General features: G+C 43.3%; 1 protein-coding gene across 2 annotated transcripts in view; it reads left to right on the forward strand.

Annotated features, from left to right (window-relative positions):
- The first annotated feature begins 215 nt into the window (after window positions 1-215).
- The window catches only part of LOC118372464 (complement C1q-like protein 4), a 28699-nt gene continuing 9105 nt past the window's right edge, over window positions 216-19809 (forward strand). For both annotated transcript variants that reach the window (XR_008074295.1, XM_035758384.2), the window contains exons 1-2: window positions 216-700; window positions 1350-3143. Coding sequence is in view for 1 of the 2 variants with exons in the window: in XM_035758384.2 (XP_035614277.1) it covers window positions 2607-3143 (537 nt within the window). In the remaining variant the exon portion in view is untranslated. The remainder of the gene's footprint in view (window positions 701-1349; window positions 3144-19809) is intronic.

Here is a 19809-nt window from a genome sequence, read left to right on the forward strand (position 1 = left end):
ATGTGTGATGAGCCGGTAATAATATATACACAAACTGCTGTGTATGCTAACATTTTTGTTTATTCTAGAGCTAAGATAAGTTATCAACGCGCTTATAAGACTATAATGACACAGAAAGGCAACTAAGGTCATACAGAATGGGACGATGTGTAAGAGCGGAAAGAGGGACCACAGGAACATTGTGCGAGAGGGCGGGGGAGCAGAGCGCGCGACTGTCAAGAGGAGAGAGGAGGAAATCTAACAAGTGAGAAAACTGTTGCATTTTGGTAAAGACGCTTATCAGTGGATTAAAATATGAAAATCTACAATAATTCTCTTTAGAATTTCTTAGAGCATAGAAAGGTAGTGAAAAGTGAATTAGTTAAGTGGTGGCCTAAGTCACTATTTTGTTCCGTCTGTCTGCCTTGGGTGTTGATGACCAACGAGTGACCTGTTACGCACTGACTGGAAAAATAATAATAGTCGGCATAACGACGATTCGTTGTAATTAAGAGAAAAACTAAAGTGAATTTGCTGTTAGTTTTCGAGTTCATCTGATTATTCCAGAGCTTGACAACTCACGGAGACGACGGTGAGGATGCGCTGTCTTCACTGTTTTCTCGACCACGTTGAAAGTCTACCTGCGCGAAACTGAAGGGTTCACCTTCCCACAGCGTATCTCAGATCATCGACATTTCTATTGTGCAACGAGGAGCAAAAGGTGAGCGATATAAAACAAATATATTTTTAAAGATTTGTTTGAAATAGCCTCTATCTCTCGGAGATATTTATATTTTCACTAGGCCAACATAAGAAACATGTATGGTCACATTAAATATCGGAATGTGTGTAATTAAAAATGCTTAAATAAAGTTATAAAGTTACTGATAATTAATTGAATATCCTAAAAATGAACTAATCTAGACTACTATGCAAAGCACATTTTTTTGTTTCAAATTATTTTTCGGCGTGACTGTTATTCATAATTGTATTATTACAATTAGTTTTGTTATTATTCCAAAGATTAAGTAGTCTCACATGTATTCATGTATTGCACAAATGTAACCATTTAAGTCTACTAGTTTTGAATCAATTTACTCTACAGTAGTACTAAACCTCTTTCATTTTCACATAAAATTATGAATTTAAACCATTTGTATTGGATATCAATATTTAAACTCTGCTTTGCAGTAATTGTGTAAGTGATTAGAATTGTGTTAATGGTTAGATATTATCAACACTTCATTGTATCTTATGCATATGGTTGAGCTATAGTAATCAAGGCAATTAATATAGGGAATCAAATACTCTATTCATTTAGTAGGCCTAAATGTACATCAACCTCAAAATATATTTCCTTCCCCCAATAGAATGCTCCTGGCACAAGATGTCTGATTTACAGGCGAGCAGTGGAACCTTAGATATTCTCTGCTACGACTCAACTCACCACAAAAAAAACAGAGAAGCAAGTTTTTATGAGGAACAGAACATTTTCTCAGTACTGTTTCAATAAATACTGACTTGAAAAAAATCACCTTGCAACAACCATATCTAAGAGGGGAATTTGTTAGTCTACCCAAGAGGAAAACAGACCCAGGATTAAGCGATGAAAAGTACATAGAGAAAGAGAAACACAAGGTAGTAGGAATAGGAACAAATACAAGAGATTTAAGCGCTCTTTCATTCCTCTCCACTCATCCTTGGACCAGACAAGTGAGTGCCCTTCACTGAATGCCGTGGGTGAGATGGACTCCTTTGGGAATACTGGAGCAGACCCCACCTGACAGCTCTCCAACTGAGAAATATAAGGACATTCCACCAGGAGATTCTGCTGCCATTCTGGCTGAAAAATATTGATATTTTTAGAGAACCCTTTAGAACAATCTACACTCCATCCCAGGGAAAAACCTTGCATTTAACCTTCCAAAGAACTGGATGTGGGACTTAGTCAGTTTCAACCCGTGTCTGTAACACTGAGAAGGTGTCCACACTCAACTGGCTGGTTTCATCTCTAGCCCTCTGAAAAAAAATAACATACTACATTTGATATCAGTGAGATCTTTACTGAAAAGAAGGATGAAGAAAGTGAATAAATATTGTTTTGCCGGATTAAATATTTTACGTTAAAAAATAAATGTGGAGAAAAAGGTTTTGACAAATTAGAGGATAAACCTAGAAAAACAATTTTTTAAATGAACGGAATGAAAACATGTTTTGTATTCTCTTCCTGACATTTGACTTCAACGACTCCTGACTTTGCGACATTGAGCTTTGCTGTTCCTTAAGTGTCCTATATCATCTCATTCCTGTCTTTACGTTGAAATCTCCTATATTTATAGTCTTTCCTCACAACCCTCCTACCTTTTCACTCTCCCTCATTTACATCTTATTTCCCTTAGGTAAAATTAACTACTTCACCCCCTACTCCCAGTGTAGAACCTCTCTGTCCCATCGCCTTTCCCCCCTTAGTCCCTCTCTCACCATCTCTCCCCCTAGTCCTGGTTTTCCCAGAGTTCATTCTGGCCGGCACCACCATTCCGGCCAAGGGGGAGGAGGACTTCCTCAGTCTGGCCGCCTCCCGGCTCAGCCGCAGGAAACGTGTCATCGGGGCAGGAGTGGGCGTGGCTATGGTGCTGGTGCTGCTGGTTGCCATCCCCTTATTGGTTCACACCACCAAAGGGGGGGCGTCTGGAGGCGGGAGCACCCATTATGAGATGCTCGGCAGCTGCAAGATGGTGTGCGACTCTTTCACCCCCCCACAGGGCAGCCACGAGCTGACCGCTGTCTCCCCCCAACCCCCAGACTTCACAGGGAGAAGGGGCAAGTCTGGGTTTCGTGGGAGCCCTGGCCCCCCAGGCCCCAGAGGTCCCACAGGAGAACCAGGCAAGCCAGGCCCCCCTGGTCCCCCCGGCCCCGGCCCAGGGGGCTACATCCCCTCCTTCTACAGCCCCAAGATCGCCTTCTACGCTGGCCTCCGCAAACAGCATGAAGGGAGTGAGGTGTTGAGGTTTGACGACGTAGTGACCAATGTGGGGAACTACTATGAACCCAGTACTGGCAAGTTCACCTGCCCCCTACCTGGCATCTACTTCTTCACCTACCATGTCCTGATGAGGGGCGGAGATGGGACCAGCATGTGGGCCGACTTAAAAAAGAATGGACAGGTAAGACAGAGAGGAGTGTGTGTTGTTGTGTGTGTGATGAGTTAGACAGGTTAGCACACAATTAATCCTACACTAAAAGTCAACAGTTCAGCTGATTTAGTCTAAGAACCCCTGATACACCTATGCCTTCTTGTATCACTTCTACTTCCATTATCCTATAATATGTGTTTCTTCTTGTCAGAGGCATCTCTGCTCTGAAAAAGAGAAAGGGTTATAATCGTGGTTTGGAACCAAAATTATTTTACAATGTTTTCGTTCCGAACAGAACCCCAATTTCTTTCCTTCCGTTCCGGTGATCCGACCAGAAAATAAAGTTCTGAACTGGTTCGAAACCAAAAAAGTAACTGTTCATATAGTTCCTTTTCGTACTTGTTCGTATTTTTTGAAACCTATCAAATCAACATATTTTTTTTTACAAAAATACCTCCTTAATTTACTTCACCAGTTAGCAGAAACAGAGAAGCTTGCTATGGAATGCGTAAGTTAGTTGTTTACATGTTTGATTTGTCAGATAAGTGCAGGCACTAGATGCAAATGACATTTCACCAGTGGGGAGGGGGCGAGAGTTAGGAGTAAACATGGAGGAGGCTTGGCTTGAAGCGCTGAACATCATGACATGACCTGAACTGGAATGTGTTTAGGTTATAATTAGCATGATAACTTCACATAATTATATACCTGACATTAGGAATTTAACAGGAATAATAACATTATTAACCAGTTCTCAAGATTGGAAAGTAACGGTTCTGTTCCAGAAGTTCTTTCCAGACTACCCAGCCACATCACTCTGGCCAAACTGACGTTTATTCTCCACGATGAGTCTGTATTTGCCTCCCTCACCTACGATATCTAGAATTCTAACACATTCTGACCATTCTGATTGGTCCCAGAAACCAATGGGTTGGGCCAGACCCGGCCTTCACGATGACGTTATTAACTTTGATACTCTGATTGGTTAGATTTCTTAGAGACGATCCAATCGCTGATTAATTTGCTTTGTACATCGCCCCTCATTTTGAAGTCACACAAACGACTTCTCGGATGGCAGATTCATACTGAATGTATGTAGCGATCGATAGAGTGGAATTCAGGGTGAGTTGTCAGGCACCTAAAGTTCACTTTCATTACCGGTTCTGTTTCCGTTCCTTGAACAATTTAATTAGTTTTCGGTTCTGTTCCCTGAACCGGTTCCAAGCTCTGATTATAATAGGTATTTTGGAGTTGTATGCATATGTGTCTTCATGCTCAGTCAGTAAAGCATGGCGCTTAGGTCGTGGGTTCGATTCCCGTTGGGGCCATCCATACGTGAAATTTAGGCTCACATGACTGTAACTCACTTCGGATATAAGTGTCATATTATATTATTGAAGGAAAAGACTGAGAAATTTGGTATATATTTGCCCATTATCTTTTGAGTCAAAGTTCATTTGCGAGGTTTGTTAAGAGATTTAGAAGCAAGTTTGCCTAATTGAATATCCAAGTACCTTGAGACAATTTTTGTCTGGTAGGAAGCTTAACCAGAGGACCTACATTTTACACAAGTATACCCAGAGTGTTATTGTTTAAACATGAAAGAACAGAGAATTAGAACAGTGGAACGCTTACATATTCCAATCAACTAGGAAGTATGTTATGCCTTCACGTTCTAAACCTTCAACACTAACCATTTAGCTTTTAGCTAGGCCGAATGACATGGGTTGAACGTGTAGGCATAACATACTTACATTTGGTATTCTATTATTGGTATGATTGTGGGATGGCCATAAATAACAATGGCACATGTATGAAGGATGAATTAGCAAAGCAATCTAGATTAAACATAAACATTTAAACAAGGAAAGTTGAGGTAAAATAGATTATTTTGCAGACAGAGTAGAATGAGAATAAAATAACTCGTCCAACATTTGTATAAGAACAAGTAAGCCCTCACTTAATAATTCAACAATCCATTTCCTCTGGATATCATCAAAAGGCTTTAAAAAAAGTTCCCTAAAGATATAGTGAATTGCTCCTGGAGGACACAGAGAAAATGAAGGCCTAAAGTGCCTGAACGACAAACTGCACACACCAAGCTGGAATGGAAGACAAAAAGTGTAACACTTTGCTATGTTCCACCTCCTGATTTGGGCAGCAGGAGAGAGAGAAGGCAGTGACAGCTATGCGATCAAGAGGATAACGATCCTCCACATTTATGTGGAGTGACGCCAAAACGCAACAGCTGGCTACTATCCTCTGAGGATCTCCAGCTTTAACATCAATAAATAAACAAGAAAAAAAATAAATACAAATAATAGCCATCTGGAGATGACAAGCTTGAGGAATTAAACCCTGACTCTATTGAGGTTTCATTTTGACGTGTGTGGTGTGGAACAGAAGAGCTACACAGAGGGATTACCATAGAGGAATAGAATACGACTCACTTTGCATTGTGTTTGATGAAACACTGGTGGTTGATTTCTTTACACATAATTTAAAAGCTGTGTAGTCAGGCAGCGGTGTGTTGCTAAGTCGACCCTGACCCTGATAGCTACTGCTTATTCAGGACAGATTGGTAGGCATCAACAACTTGAACCAATCCATCATAAAATCTCTATAAAACTGTCTTCAGGGGAAAAGCTGAGTTTAATATTTCTTACCCTTTATAAATTAGTACAAACAATTACAACTAAGTGTAAGTGTAACTAACCTGTCTTCATCAGATTATTTTTACTGGGTTGAACGTATACCCCCAACCAAAGAACTCAAGTCCAGTCAAGCACTTATCCACTATAGCCATAAAGGAAGGATGTTAGGGGTTTCGCATCATACTCTGGTCAAATTTCAAGTGTTGGCCTTACTGTAATACTGTATCTCAATCATCTAACCATCTCCCTCCCATCTCCCATCTCCCTGTAAAAATAGGCAGAGTACATGTTACCATATAGGCAGAGTACATGTTACCATCTCCATTATATAAATGTTACTTACCCAATTGGTGGTGGAATGGATGTGTCTAGTTCTGGTACATTTTTAAATGATAACGTCTATTATAAGGGCGCATTCATTAAATCACTCTGGCTATCTACTCTTATTTCAGAACACGCTCGTCTGACAAATTTCCGAACACTGACAAACTTCCAAACACTCAACACCAACTGAATAGGGCCGGTGTCACTCAAATTTAAATTGTTACCAGCAGCACAGTTAGTCACCAACGCTCTGGATAACATGAAAACAGCCTAACTAGTTCTACTAGGTTGGGTAAAATGGTCAGAGTGAGGGGTTCTCTCATTTGTGTTTGGAAGTAGCTAGCTAGTTAGCCAATGTTAGCCAGTTAGCTTGGGTGCTTGACTGCCGTTGTGAAGCCAGAACACTCGGATCAACCCTACACGACTCCACGGCCAGGGTGTCCAGTGTGCGCTCTGAACGCTCTGAGAACGAAACGCTCAGAATTTATGAACGGACAATCTGACAACACTCTGGCACTCCAGATTGAATTTACGAATGCACCCTAAGTTACCATTCATGTTTTATCCTTGGATCCTGTACCACCCTGGCACTTCGCCCAGCTTTCCCAATACACCCATAACACAGGCTTTTTATTTGACCAGGTCTATTAAGAGGTAGATTCCGCTCTGCCTCCCCGCTCATTGATTTGACAGGGTGTGAATAAAGTGCACAGTAAAGAAGACGGACAGGAAAATGCCAGGGATAATTGGTAGACCTTGTTTGTTGCGTGCTGTCACTGAAATTGTCATTCCTGTCCTGTACCGGCGTTAAATAATTCATGGCCTTTAGATTAGACACCCCCCCCATCGCTTCTGGCTTGTCTATTGGCTTGCCCATTAATTATCTTTTCCATCAACTAAATTATTTAACCCAATTCAGTGCCCATCCCCCTTTCACAGGCCCACTCCACTTCGCGGTCCCACTTTGCAATGAATAGACAAGAGCTCTTATAGGGGAGCTAACTGATGGGATCAATTACAAAAACACAACCCTGGGAGAACATTGCTAAGCCAACACTAGAGACCAACAGATCAACGTCAAAGTTACAGAAAGGAGTACCAATATCAATGTCAATGTTTGGTATTTGCCGTGTGTAGGCATACTGTTTGGATTGTGTCAGAAATCGAAAAATGTGATTTGTCTGTTGTAGCTCCCCCTCCCATGTCCCATTTGAGTTGTTGTACCTGTCCATCTGAGTATCCAGTCAATAACTCTAGTTTTAAACAAGGCAACAGCAAACATGTCGTCCCCCACGAAAATCCATTATGGTGGACCTAATAGGTCCCTGAGGCATATTTGTTCCTTATGAGGAGAGGGACCCTATGTACAGTGCATTTGAAAAGTTTTGATACCCCTTGACCTTTTATACATTTTGTTACGTTACAGCCTTATTCTAAAATTGCTTTAAAAAATATTTCCTCATCCATCTACACACAATACCCCATAATGACAAAGCGAAAACAGGTTTATAGACCTTTTTTGCAAACAGAAATACCTTATTTACATAACTATTCAGATCCTTTGCTATGTTGCTATGAGACTCGAAATTGAGCTCAGGTGCATCCTGTTTCCATTGATCATCCATGAGATGTTTATACAACTTGGTTGGAGTCCACCTGTGGTAAATTCAATTGATTGGGCATGATTTGGAAAGGTACACACCTGCCTATATAAGATTCCAATGTGGATGTCGGAACAAAAACCAAGCCATGTGGTCGAAGGAATTGTCCGTAGATCACCAAAACAGGATTTTGTTGAGGCACAGATCTGGGGAATTCTATCCTCCTGATTCTTGCTTACAAACAAAAATAAAAGCAGTAAGCTCTAGTGACTCCGTCAATAAAAAAGTGGTCAGATTAAGCAGATTCTAAGCTACAGGACTGTTTTGCTAGCACAGACTGGAATATGTTCCAAGATTCTTCTGATGGCATTGAGGAGTGCACCTCATCAGTCACTGACTTCATCAATAAGTGCATCGATGACGTCGTCACCACAGTGACTGTACGTACATACCCCAACCAGAAGCCATGGATTACAGGCAACATCCACACTGAGCTAAAAGGTAGGGCTGCCACTTTCAAGGAGCGGAACTCAAACCTGGAATGTTATAACAAATCACGCTATGCCCTCCGACGAACAATCAAACAGGCATAGCATCAATACAGGACTAAGATTGAATCGTACTACACCGGCTCCGACGCTCGTCGGATGAGTCAGGGCTTGCAAACTATTAAAGACCACAAAGGGAAGCACAGCCGAGAGCTGCCCAGTGACACGAGCCTACCAGACGAGCTAAATTACTTCTATGCTTGCTTCGAGGCAAGTAACACTGAAACATGCATGAGAACAACAGCTGTTCCGGATGACTGTGTGATCACGCTCTCCGCAGCCGATGTGAGCAAGACCTGTAAACAGGTCAACATTCACAAGGCCGCAGGGCCAGATGGATTACCAGGAAGAGTTCTCCGAGCATACGCTGACGAACTGTCAAGTGTCTTCACTGACATTTTCAACCTCTCCCTGTCTGAGTCTGTAATACCAACATGTTTCAAGCAGACCACCATAGTCCCTGTGCCCAAAGAAGCAAAGACTACCGACCCGTAGCCCTAACGTCTGTAGCCATGAAGTGCATTGAAAGGCTGGTCATGGCTCACATCTACACCATTATTCCAGAAACTCTAGACCCACTCCAATTTGCATACCGCACCAACTGATCCACAGATGATGCAATCTCTATTGCACTCCACACTGCCCTTTCCCACCTGGACAAAACAACACCTACAGTGTTAAAAAAGTTTGAAATATCCAATAAATGTCGTTCCACTTCATGATTGTGTCCCACTTGTTGTTGATTCTTCACAAAAAAATACAGTTTTATATCTTTATGTTTGAAGCCTGAAATGTGGCAAAAGGTCGCAAAGTTCAAGGGAGCCGAATACTTTCGCAAGGCACTGTATGTGAGAATGTTATTCATTGACTACAGCTCAGTGTTTAATACCATAGGGCCCTCAAAGCTCATCACTAAGCTAAGGACCCTGGGACTAAACTGACGGGCCTCCCCAGGTGGTAAGGGTAGGTAACAACACGTCTGCCACGCTGATCCTCAACACGGGGGCCCCTCAGGGGTGCTTACACAGTCCCCTCCTGTACTCCTTATTCACTCATGACTACACAGCCAGGCACAAGCCATAAGACTCCTGAACATCTAGTCAAATGGCTATCCAGACTATTTGCAATGCATCCCCCTTTACGCTACTGCTAATCTCTGTTATTATCTATGCATAGTCACTTTAATAACTCTACCTACTGTACATGTACATGTACATATTACCTCAATTACCTCAACATAACTGGTGCACCAGTACCCCCTGTATATAGCCTCTCTATTGTTATTTTACTGCTGCTCTTTAATTATTTGTTCATTACATTTCTTGATTTTTTTGTCGGTCTTTTTCTTAAATCTGCATTGTTGGTTAAGGGCTTGTAAGCAAGCATTTCACTGTAAGGTCTACCCCTGTTGTATTTGACGCATGTGACAAACACAATTAGATTTTTATTTGATTCTTAAATGGAAGAAGTTTGGAACCACCAAGGCTCTTCTTAGAGCTGGCCGCCCAACCAAACTGCGCAATTGGGGGAGAATGGCCTTGGTCAGGGAAGTGACCAAGAACCCGATGGTCACTCTGACAGAGCTCCAGAGTTCCTCTTTGGAGATGGGAGAACATTTCAGATTGACAACCATCTCTGCAGCACTCCACCAATCAGTAAAAGGCACATGACAGCCCACCTGGAGTTTGCCAAAAGGCACCTAAAGGACTCAGACCATGAGAAACAAGATTCTCTGGTCTGATGAAACCAAGAATGAACTCTTTGGCCTGAATGCCAAGTGTCACATCTAGAGGAAATCTGGCACCATACCTACGGTGAAGCATGGTGGTGGCAGCATCATGTTGTGGGATGTTTTTCAGCAGCAGGGACTGGGAGACTAGTCAGGATCAAAGGAAAGATGAACGGAGCAAAGTACAGAGAGATCCTTGATGAAAACCTGCTCCAGAGCACTCAGGTCCTCAGACCTCACCTCCCAACACTACACAGCCAAGACAATGCAGAAGTGGCTTCGGGGCAAGTCTCTGAATGTCCTTGAGTGCCCAGTCGCTCCCCATCCAACCTGACAGAGCTTGAGAGGATCTGCAGAGAAGAATGGGAGAAACTCTCCAAATACAGTAGCGTCATACCCAGGAAGACTCGATGATGTATTCGCTGCCAAAAGGGCTTCAACAAAGTACTGAGTAAAGGGTCTGAATACTTATGTAAATGTCAAAAAACTTCCAACAACCTGTTTTTGCTTTGCCATTATGGGGTATTGGGTGTAGATTGATGAGGAGAAAAAAATATTTTAGAACAAGGCTGTGATGTAACAAAATGTGGAATAAGTCAACAGGACTGAATACTTTGCGAATGCAATGCAACTTCATGACATTAGGTAAATCGGGGTGAGGGGCATGGCGTTTCAAAGTTAGTATTTTCCACCTCTTGTTATAGCGCCATCATCTGGCCAATCAGTCAAATTTAGCAAAATAACGGATCTCTTTGGCAAGATGTTTCGGAAGAATCGGGCCAGTGGTGTCTGAGATATCGTGTGGGTTAGCTAGACTCATATCCCTGAGCCTGTGTGCCAAATTTCATCACTCTGATATTTTGACTTTTTCTGCCAACTTTACCATACCACCAACATTTTTTCAGCCCTTGTACTGAAAGGTATTGCCGGTATCAAAGCTAAAACATTTATTTCCGCCTAATGACCTAGTAATCATTTTGGTACATTTCTGCCTAGGGCTTAGTATGAAACGTGCCCGTAATGCTGTGGCAGCATTGGCACACACTAAGCTCTTAAACTCTTGATGGTTGCGAGGCAGTGCCAGTTAACCATCCTCCTGCCGGCTCCCTAACTTTGCGAGGCATGTCACTTCTCCCATCTCTTAGCATAGCCCACTATTTTCTTAACCACAGAAGAATTACTGTGTGAATAAATATCACTGAATGACAAAAATATTGGAAGAAAATAGGCTAATGCAATTGAAGACATGTATCAAATTGTTGCTTACTGAAACTCCCAAAGTTATGCAATCATTGTAATACATTTGAAGCAATAGGCTACCCGCCTGTGTTCAATTAGAAAATAATTTCAGCATCATTTTTATTGGGACAGCACTATTGCGCTGCTTTGAGACAAGTGTTGGGGACTCATCTTGATAAATCAATCAATGTCAGATTTTTGTTTTTACTGATTCTCTGTTTGGATATTGATTAGGCTACAATTAGGCTGGGGAAATGTTAGCTGAGGTGAGTGCTGCTCATGGTCATCTTGTCTAGTTGGCTCATGTATTAGAACATTTTTCCAACATGTTATGTAGTTTAACAAGTGGATTATTTTGCTCTTCACTCCCAGTCGCTTAGTATCCTAGGCCTACTCTCGACCAAAAGCCTGTGACTTCACTGACTTGTCTCAATTAATGTGATTTTGTTTCACTGAATCTCCGTCTGTAGGCTATTTGGTTAAGTAGTTTCTGGCTGGGCAAATAAGTGGAAGTGGTAGCTCATCTATTTGTTCATCTAACACTGATCAGACACATTTAGCATGCAATAATTTACCAGAAACCAAGTGGAGGCCTATTATTTTGCTCGATCACATATAGGCAACTCCAAAAGTCCGCAGAGGTTATGAAATATGAACACGAGTCTCACATGCTTCTGAAAATAGGATTCCTATTATTTTCTATGGGTATCATGATGAAGATATTGTCAATGTATGCCTGCACCCTAACGAACTGGAGTGAGGGTAGGAAAGAGATTAATTGTGGCTCTTTTTCAAAATATCACTTTTTTATAATAATAATAATAATATATGCCATTTAGCTGACGCTTTTATCCAAAGCGACTTACAGTCACGTGTGCATACATTCTACGTATGGGTGGTCCCGGGAATCGAACCCACTACCCTGGCGTTACAAGCGCCATGCTCTACTAACTGAGCGGTTCCACACATTCCAGTGACACAAGTTGTGTAGGAAAAAATATTATTTGTGTTTTATTCTGTTGTATTCCATTATATTTTTACTGCAAAATATGTGTGTTAACTGTGATTGGGGTATTAATGAACAAAATAATAAACTATTGATTTCATTCATTTGGACATAACATAATTAAACCCAAAATATACCATTCTATTGTTTTGAAAATACATTTTATTAGTATTATAATATTTCTTAGGACCTGCCTAAACAAATTAATAATGAATGTATTTTTGACGGTGTATATTACTACTGCTACCACTTGTTGCCGACATGTTCACGGGAGGTATAAATTTGTATGCAGGCAAGAATGTGGTAACAATGGGCCTGTTTGTAAGGGGGTCATATAAACATGGCCCAATACATTTTTAAGGCCAAAATACATTTACATTTACATTTAAGTCATTTAGCAGACGCTCTTATCCAGAGCGACTTACAAATTGGTGCATTCACCTTATGACATCCAGTAGAACAGTCACTTTACAATAGTGCATCTAAATCTTAAAGGGGGGGGGGAGAAGGATTACTTATCCTATCCTAGGTATTCCTTAAAGTGGTGGGGTTTCAGGTGTCTCCGGAAGGTGGTGATTGACTCCGCTGTCCTGGCGTCGTGAGGGAGTTTGTTCCACCATTGGGGGGCCAGAGCAGCGAACAGTTTTGACTGGGCTGAGCGGGAACTGTACTTCCTCAGTGGTAGGGAGGCGAGCAGGCCAGAGGTGGATGAACGCAGTGCCCTTGTTTGGGTGTAGGGCCTGATCAGAGCCTGGAGGTACTGAGGTGCCGTTCCCCTCACAGCTCCGTAGGCAAGCACCATGGTCTTGTAGCGGATGCGAGCTTCAACTGGAAGCCAGTGGAGAGAGCGGAGGAGCGGGGTGACGTGAGAGAACTTGGGAAGGTTGAACACCAGACGGGCTGCGGCGTTCTGGATGAGTTGTAGGGGTTTAATGGCACAGGCAGGGAGCCCAGCCAACAGCGAGTTGCAGTAATCCAGACGGGAGATGACAAGTGCCTGAATTAGGACCTGCGCCGCTTCCTGTGTGAGGCAGGGTCGTACTCTGCGGATGTTGTAGAGCATGAACCTACAGGAACGGGCCACCGCCTTGATGTTAGTTGAGAACGACAGGGTGTTGTCCAGGATCACGCCAAGGTTCTTAGCGCTCTGGGAGGAGGACACAATGGAGTTGTCAACCGTGATGGCGAGATCATGGAACGGGCAGTCCTTCCCCGGGAGGAAGAGCAGCTCCGTCTTGCCGAGGTTCAGCTTGAGGTGGTGATCCGTCATCCACACTGATATGTCTGCCAGACATGCAGAGATGCGATTCGCCACCTGGTCATCAGAAGGGGGAAAGGAGAAGATTAATTGTGTGTCGTCTGCATAGCAATGATAGGAGAGACCATGTGAGGTTATGACAGAGCCAAGTGACTTGGTGTATAGCGAGAATAGGAGAGGGCCTAGAACAGAGCCCTGGGGGACACCAGTGGTGAGAGCGCGTGGTGAGGAGACAGATTCTTGCCACGCCACCTGGTAGGAGCGACCTGTCAGGTAGGACGCAATCCAAGCGTGGGCCGCGCTGGAGATGCCCAACTCGGAGAGGGTGGAGAGGAGGATCTGATGGTTCACAGTATCGAAGGCAGCCGATAGGTCTAGAAGGATGAGAGCAGAGGAGAGAGAGTTAGCTTTAGCAGTGCGGAGCGCCTCCGTGATACAGAGAAGAGCAGTCTCAGTTGAATGACTAGTCTTGAAACCTGACTGATTTGGATCAAGAAGGTCATTCAGAGAGAGATAGCGGGAGAGCTGGCCAAGGACGGCACGTTCAAGAGTTTTGGAGAGAAAAGAAAGAAGGGATACTGGTCTGTAGTTGTTGACATCGGAGGGATCGAGTGTAGGTTTTTTCAGAAGGGGTGCAACTCTCGCTCTCTTGAAGACGGAAGGGACGTAGCCAGCGGTCAGGGATGAGTTGATGAGCGAGGTGAGGTAAGGGAGAAGGTCTCCGGAAATGGTCTGGAGAAGCGAGGAGGGGATAGGGTCAAGCGGGCAGGTTGTTGGGCGGCCGGCCGTCACAAGACGCGAGATTTCATCTGGAGAGAGAGGGGAGAAAGAGGTCAGAGCACAGGGTAGGGCAGTGTGAGCAGAACCAGCGGTGCCGTTTGACTTAGCAAACGAGGATCGGATGTCGTCGACCTTCTTTTCAAAATGGTTGACGAAGTCATCTGCAGAGAGGGAGGAGGGGGGGGAGGAGGATTCAGGAGGGAGGAGAAGGTGGCAAAGAGCTTCCTAGGGTTAGAGGCAGATGCTTGGAATTTAGAGTGGTAGAAAATGGCTTTAGCAGCAGAGACAGAGGAGGAAAATGTAGAGAGGAGGGAGTGAAAGGATGCCAGGTCCGCAGGAGGCGGAGTTTTCCTCCATTTCCGCTCGGCTGCCCGGAGCCCTGTTCTGTGAGCTCGCAATGAGTCGTCGAGCCACGGGGCGGGAGGGGAGGACCGAGCCGGCCTGGAGGATAGGGGACATAGAGAGTCAAAGGATGCAGAAAGGGAGGAGAGGAGGGTTGAGGAGGCAGAATCAGGAGATATGTTGGAGAAGGTTTGAGCAGAGGGAAGAGATGATAGGATGGAAGAGGAGAGAGTAGCGGGGGAGAGAGAGCGAAGGTTGGGACGGCGCGATACCATCCGAGTAGGGGCAGTGTGGGAGGTGTTGGATGAGAGCGAGAGGGAAAAGGATACAAGGTAGTGGTCGGAGACTTGGAGGAGTTGCAATGAGGTTAGTGGAAGAACAGCATCTAGTAAAGATGAGGTCGAGCGTATTGCCTGCCTTGTGAGTAGGGGGAAGGTGAGAGGGTGAGGTCAAAGAGGAGAGGAGTGGAAGGAAGGAGGCAGAGAGGAATGAGTCAAAGGTAGACGTGGGGAGGTTAAAGTCGCCCAGCACTGTGAGAGGTGAGCCGTCCTCAGGAAAGGAGCTTATCAAGGTATCAAGCTCATTGATGAACTCTCCGAGGGAACCTGGAGGGCGATAAATGATAAGGATGTTAAGCTTGAAAGGGCTGGTAACTGTGACAGCATGGAATTCAAAGGAGGCGATAGACAGATGGGTAAGGGAGAAAGAGAGAATGACCACTTGGGAGAGATGAGGATCCCGGTGCCACCACCCCGCTGACCAGAAGCTCTCGGGGTGTGCGAGAACACGTGGGCGGACGAAGAGAGAGCAGTAGGAGTAGCAGTGTTGTCTGTGGTGATCCATGTTTCCGTCAGTGCCAAGAAGTCGAGGGACTGGAGGGAGGCATAGGCTGAGATGAACTCTGCCTTGTTGGCCGCAGATCGGCAGTTCCAGAGGCTACCGGAGACCTGGAACTCCACGTGGGTCGTGCGCTGGGACCACCAGATTAGGGTGGCCGCGGCCACGCGGTGTGGAGCGTTTGTATGGTCTGTGCAGAGAGGAGAGAACAGGGATAGACAGACACATAGTTGACAGGCTACAGAAGAGGCTACGCTAATGCAAAGGAGATTGGAATGACAAGTGGACTACACGTCTCGAATGTTCAGAAAGTTAAGCTTACGTAGCAAGAATCTTATTGACTAAAATGATTAAAATGATACAGTACTGCTGAAGTAGGCTAGCTGGCAGTGGCTGCGTTGTTGACACTACACTAATCAAGTCTTTCCGTTGAGTGTAATAGTTTCTGCAGTGCTGCTATTCGGGGCTAGCTGGCTAGCTAGCAGTGTTGTTTACGTTACGTTGCGTTAAAAGAACGACAATAGCTGGCTAGCTAACCTAGAAAATCGCTCTAGACTACACAATTATCTTTGATACAAAGACGGCTATGTAGCTAGCTGTGTAGCTAGCTACGATCAAACAAATCAAACCGTTGTACTGTAATGAAATGAAATGAAAATGTGATACTACCTGTGAATGCGACCGGGTTGTTGAGTCCTATTCGGTAGACGTTGGCTAGCTGTCGGCTAGCTGTTGGCTAGCTGTCGGCTAGCTGTTGGCTAGCTGTTGGCTAGCTAGCAGAGTCTCCTACGTTAAGGACGACAAATAGCTGGCTAGCTAACCTCGGTAAATTAAGATAATCACTCTAAGACTACACACTCTAAACTACACAATTATCTTGGATACGAAGACAGCAAAGACAGCTATGTAGCTAGCTAACACTACACTAATCAAGTCGTTCAGTTGAGTGTAATAGTTACTACAGTGCTGCTAATCGGTGGGCGTTTGCTAGCTGGCTAGCTGGCTAGCTGCTGGGCAAATAGCAGTGAAGACTACGTTAGGACGACGAAATACGATAATTATGCAATTATCTTTGATACAAAGACGGCTATGTAGCTAGCTAAGAAGAAATTGCTAAGATTAGACAAATCAAACCGTTGTACTATAATGAAATGTAATGAAATGTAATGAAAAAGTTATACTACCTGCGGAGCGAAGTGCCGATGCGACCGCTCGCTCCAACCCGGAGCGAGCGGTCACTGTGAAAGCAGTAAGAGTCAAACAGATCAAGAGATATAAACACGTGCCCGTTATAGCGCCACAGTGTGGTCGATATGAATGTTCTTGCATATGTTGAGTCTTGACAGTGTTTGCAACATATGTGTGTTACAATACGAATATCCTTGACTGATTTATATGCATGTACAATATGAATATCCTTGACTGATTTATATGCATGTACAATATGAATATCCTTGACTGATTTATATGCATGTACAATATGAATATCCTTGACTGATTTATATGCATGTTACAATATGAATATCCTTGACTGATTTATATGCATGTACAATATGAATATCCTTGACTGATTTATATGCATGTACAATGCGAATATACTTGACTGATTTATATGCATGTACAATATGAATATCCTTGACTGATTTATATGCATGTACAATGCGAATATACTTGACTGATTTATATGCATGTACAATATGAATATCCTTGACTGATTTATATGCATGTACAATATGAATATCTTTGACTGATTTATATGCATGTTACAATATGAATATCCTTGACTGATTTATATGCATTTATGTGCCAGACCACACCCACGTAATTGCTTATTGGTCAATAGCGGTTGTGTTGTTTTGGGTACTAGTATGGAAAATATTGACTTGAGAGAACTTTGTCCATAGATGCCACATGATATGTTTCGTGCAGATCGGTCATACCGTAACAGAAGAGTAGCGTTTTAAGTGTTTTTCACAAAATCCTAAATGGTGAAAAATCCATCACGGCGGTGCTAATGAGTTCCTGAGGCATATTTGTTCCTTGTGAGGAGAGGGACCTATGTACCGAATTTCATGACTTTAGGTCAATCCGGGTGAGGGGCTTGGCCTTTCAAAGTTAGCATTTTCAATCAATATAGCCACCATCTGGACAATAATCAGTGTCATGTTATAAATGCCGTATCTCTATAGCAAGATGCAACATTCACCCAAGTTTCATTCAAATCAGGCCAGTGCGTTCTGAGATATCGCATGTGACTAACGTACGAATGTACTAACGGACAGAGACAGATATACAGTTCCCTCTCCGATTTTCATCTGGGGGAGAATTATTATGTACTGTAAGTGTGATTTTCATTGACTATAACTCAAAGGGCAGATCTAGGTTGTGTGTTTAAATTATGACACAGAGATGCAGTTTATCCGCAGCACGTCAAAGGGAGGTGGGATTAAGACACAGCCGGGGGAGAGATGACTGTAAAGGGAGGCAGGCTGCAGACAAGTGGGGCGACAGAGAGATCAAGAGAGGAGAGAAAGATGGATGGATAAACAGAGGAAAGCGGACATAGGGGGATAAGAGACACAGCTACAGCAAGGCCAACATGAGAGGGTAGGATCAGATCAACATAAAGAAGAAAGATGAAGATGGATAGAATGAATGAAAAAGGGGAGATGGAGTGAAAGAGAACAAGGCCAGTGTAAGGACAGAAAGGTGGAAGAAGTTAAATGAATCAAAGACCTTATTGACAGTCGTAGATCTCTGAATATCTGATATTGCTAAATGGATGATGAATCCTTCACGTGTTCCTTGACATCTTTCCAGTGTACCTATTAGACATCTATGATTAGGAGGGAAATTACAACTGATCCTCACAACTGACAAGCCTGAATACCCTACTGAGCCGTCAGATCTCTACTCTCCATGTTTCTTAAGCCACCAAACGATTTTTGTTAAAGCAAGTGACCTTTCCTATGAATTTATAATTTACAACCAATATAGATTTTGCCCTTTTGCGATGATGAGCTGGGAGTGGGATTATCATGAATATTTATAGCCGGTGCATGGATTGGTCATTTTGGGAGTGTCTAGGCCCATCCCTCATGTTGGCCACATATTTCTTCTATGACTAATAGTTTATGATGAGTCCATTGCAGTGCTGCTGCTAACCCATTTAGACCCAACATGTCTGCTCAGAAGCTTTGTGCCACTTGTGACACCATGTCCCCATTACAGGACTGTGGCATTTAGTTTGATTTGACCTATTGGAACAGAGACCTGGAGGACAGACCGAGCACTAATTAAGCCCAACACAACATTGGAACTGCTGCCCTGATTCCTGCTTCACATGGCTCAACTCTTTGCAATATCACAGAGGATATACAACTGGAGAGTTAGTGTATTTACCATTCAGTTGGATAGTGCAGTGTCAATATGGGACATAATATGTCCTCTGCTCTAATGTTGGACCATATCCCTTCTAAAGTGAACATGACTGTGTTTTCGTATCAGTGTTTTTGATACGAAAACACAGTCATGTTCACTTCAGAAGGGATCCGGTCCAACATCAACTCAATTAGCTCATTAATTAAGGATGCTAGTAGCTAGTAGCTCATTTCTGGGCAACTGTGTGACACATTTAGTGGGCCTGACGTGCCCGCTGTCAGGATTAGTAGCTACTAATCACTGTGGGTTTCAGTGGAGGTTTAGAACAGCCTTCCAGATATTGTCTGCTACACAGGAATTAATGACTACATTTGTTTTGCCTTTCCCTTGCTTGTCACGTCCTGACCATAGAGAGCATTTATTTCCTATGGTAGAGTAGGTCAGGGTGTGACGAGGGGTTGTTCTAGTTTATATTTTCTATGTGGGGTTCTAGGTTTATTTTCTATGTTGGTGAGTTGTATGATTCCCAATTAGAGGCAGCTGGTAATTGTTGTCTCTAATTGCATTTTTTCCACCTGTGGGTTATGGGATATTGTTTATGTTTGGAGTTAGTGCACATAGCACCTCAGTAGTCACGGTTTGTTTGTTTATTGTTTTGTTAAGTTTCACTTCTTTAATAAATTTTGTGGAACTCAACGTACGCTGCGCCTTGTTCCGTTAATTCTACAAACAACCGTGACATTACTTGTCATCCAGCTTTTGTAAGACATACAGGTGACTTTGAAACTGTAACAGCAAAGCTTATATTTAATTGCATATTCATTACTCTTCCTGTACATTTATTGTATAACCATAAACACAACTTTGCATTACATTATACATTATATAGTAGGGCACATTTTCCAAACAATGTTTCATAAGTCAGGGTGGCAGGGAGCTTAGTGGTTAGAGCATGGATGGGCAACTTTGATGGGGGTGGGGGCCACAAAAAAATCTG

This window comes from Oncorhynchus keta, chromosome 21 (assembly GCF_023373465.1).
Source record: "Oncorhynchus keta strain PuntledgeMale-10-30-2019 chromosome 21, Oket_V2, whole genome shotgun sequence".
Lineage (NCBI taxonomy): Eukaryota > Metazoa > Chordata > Actinopteri > Salmoniformes > Salmonidae > Oncorhynchus > Oncorhynchus keta.